At 27.3% G+C, this 1883-nt stretch overlaps 2 protein-coding genes across 2 annotated transcripts in view; one reads left to right on the top strand and one right to left on the bottom strand.

Annotated features, from left to right (window-relative positions):
- LOC108755384 (calcium uniporter protein, mitochondrial) overlaps positions 1-1883 on the top strand; it is a 62345-nt gene that overhangs the window by 49667 nt on the left and 10795 nt on the right. The gene's annotated exons all lie outside the window — the stretch shown is intronic.
- The window catches only part of LOC108755380, a 31363-nt gene that overhangs the window by 24648 nt on the left and 4832 nt on the right, over positions 1-1883 (bottom strand). The window contains exon 2 of the mRNA XM_018498328.1: positions 643-740. Coding sequence (XP_018353830.1) covers positions 643-722 — 80 coding nt within the window. The 5' untranslated portion in view covers positions 723-740. The remainder of the gene's footprint in view (positions 1-642; positions 741-1883) is intronic.

Raw genomic sequence — 1883 nt, 5'->3', positions numbered from 1 at the left:
ATATACACACACACATACATATATATTTTATATATATATATAATTACAATTTACTTGTTAATTCTAAAGCTAAATTTAATTTTTGGAAACTTTTATTAACTTTTAGACGTTATAGCTAATAATATGTTTCTCAAGAGTCCTATATAAATTCTTAATATACATTTATATCGGAATAATTTTAATTTGTAAGAACGAATATTCTCATTATCTGTTTTTACCCTACAATTATAATTATTTCAACTATGAAAGAAATTTCGTTGAATAAGAATGAATCGAGATTCGATTTTGTATATTCACAAGAAAATCATCGTAATTCTGAAACTTTTCCGACGCTTGAATAATTAGTGAATTGTCGGCCCAGATAGAGAAATATTCTCTGACATAATTATTGGAGCAGCTTCATCAATCTTTAATATTACTCGGTACAAAGCCGGAAGACATAACTAACAATTAATTAATAAGAGAGATGTGATATGAAGTTTTAGATCCTTTATTAGTACCAAAGAAATTAATCATTTCGGAAGCTAAAATTGACCTCTTGCATGTCCCGAATTTGTCTCGAGTATCTGCATCGCTCGTATGTCTCGCATATAGTATAGCGAACACTTGCTGCGTTGCATTATTAAGGAGTTCACTACTTACCGATGGCACTTCTGTCTTTGTCGCTCCTGCACCCATAATGCCTCGCCAAGATTATGAGTCCCGCTCTGCACACCGCCCATGGTCGACCGCGAAGAGACCTGAATAGAAATTCACATTTAATGGTGGAATGATATGTGAATGGTGGATATGTTAGTATTTTGTTGTTACACATCTTGTAAATATTCAAAATGTATAGTACGGCAATTACATATTCTACGTTAATGTTAAATTTATTAGGCTCACATTCGAAACGCGTTTATAACAATGTTAATGTACATTTAGCATCTATAATTTACGTTACATTATACTATAGAATTTCAGAAATAAAAGCCTACATTTATCAACAAAAGAGCATTTTGAATACGAATCATAATGTCAAATTATACTCAATTTTATTTTTAATCATTTGTATAGATCGTTATTGTTCCTATTCAATATGTTATTAATTTAACTAAAACAATAAAGTTAAACAATATAACTCAAGAAATGTATTAAATTTGATTAAAAAATTTAATTTATTCTTTATTAAATACGTTATGCATGTCATAAATATTTATTAAATTTTTTCATTAAATACATATGAATTATGGATTATTTACTTTGATACTAAGCAATTCAATTACAGAAATGGTTGATTTATATTTTGACACTCATGGATGTTAAAAATGATAAAATATTATGTACTAAAAAAATTATATTATTATTACTCTTTTGATATATATATTTTTTTGATATAAGTATACGCTTGTCGGCTATAGATATATCTCTTTATTTAAGTAGTCCTATCGGAAAACTATAAACCCCGATAAATCTGGTTGAAAAGGATGCATTAAATATCGAAAAATACAATGAAATCAAGTATTATTATTGTAATAGCGGCACCGATTATTATTTATTTGCAATCGATTATTAATATTGAATCGAAATGTACTTTGCACTCGCGAGTTGGCGAACAAGAAAATGCTGGATGAACATATTAATATCGATATTTTATAAATTAGCGAAACAAAGTGAGCAGAATCAATTTTAATATTTTTATTTGTTACTCAATAGCTGCCAAGAAAAAAATTTGCTCTCAAGAAAAAACTTTCCTTTAAAAATGATGTTCCGCTAAAGAAAGATTAAAAAAATAAGTTAGCGGAACGATACATATCTAATAACGAAATTGTAACAATAACGTAGGAATTTGTTATTAATTTGTTATAGTCGAAATATTCAAACAATATTAAGAATCTTTATTT

The sequence above is a fragment of the Trachymyrmex septentrionalis genome, unplaced genomic scaffold (assembly GCF_001594115.1).
Source record: "Trachymyrmex septentrionalis isolate Tsep2-gDNA-1 unplaced genomic scaffold, Tsep1.0 scaffold87, whole genome shotgun sequence".
In the NCBI taxonomy this organism is placed as follows: Eukaryota; Metazoa; Arthropoda; class Insecta; order Hymenoptera; family Formicidae; genus Trachymyrmex; species Trachymyrmex septentrionalis.
This window is presented reverse-complemented; position numbering and strand designations above follow the sequence as displayed.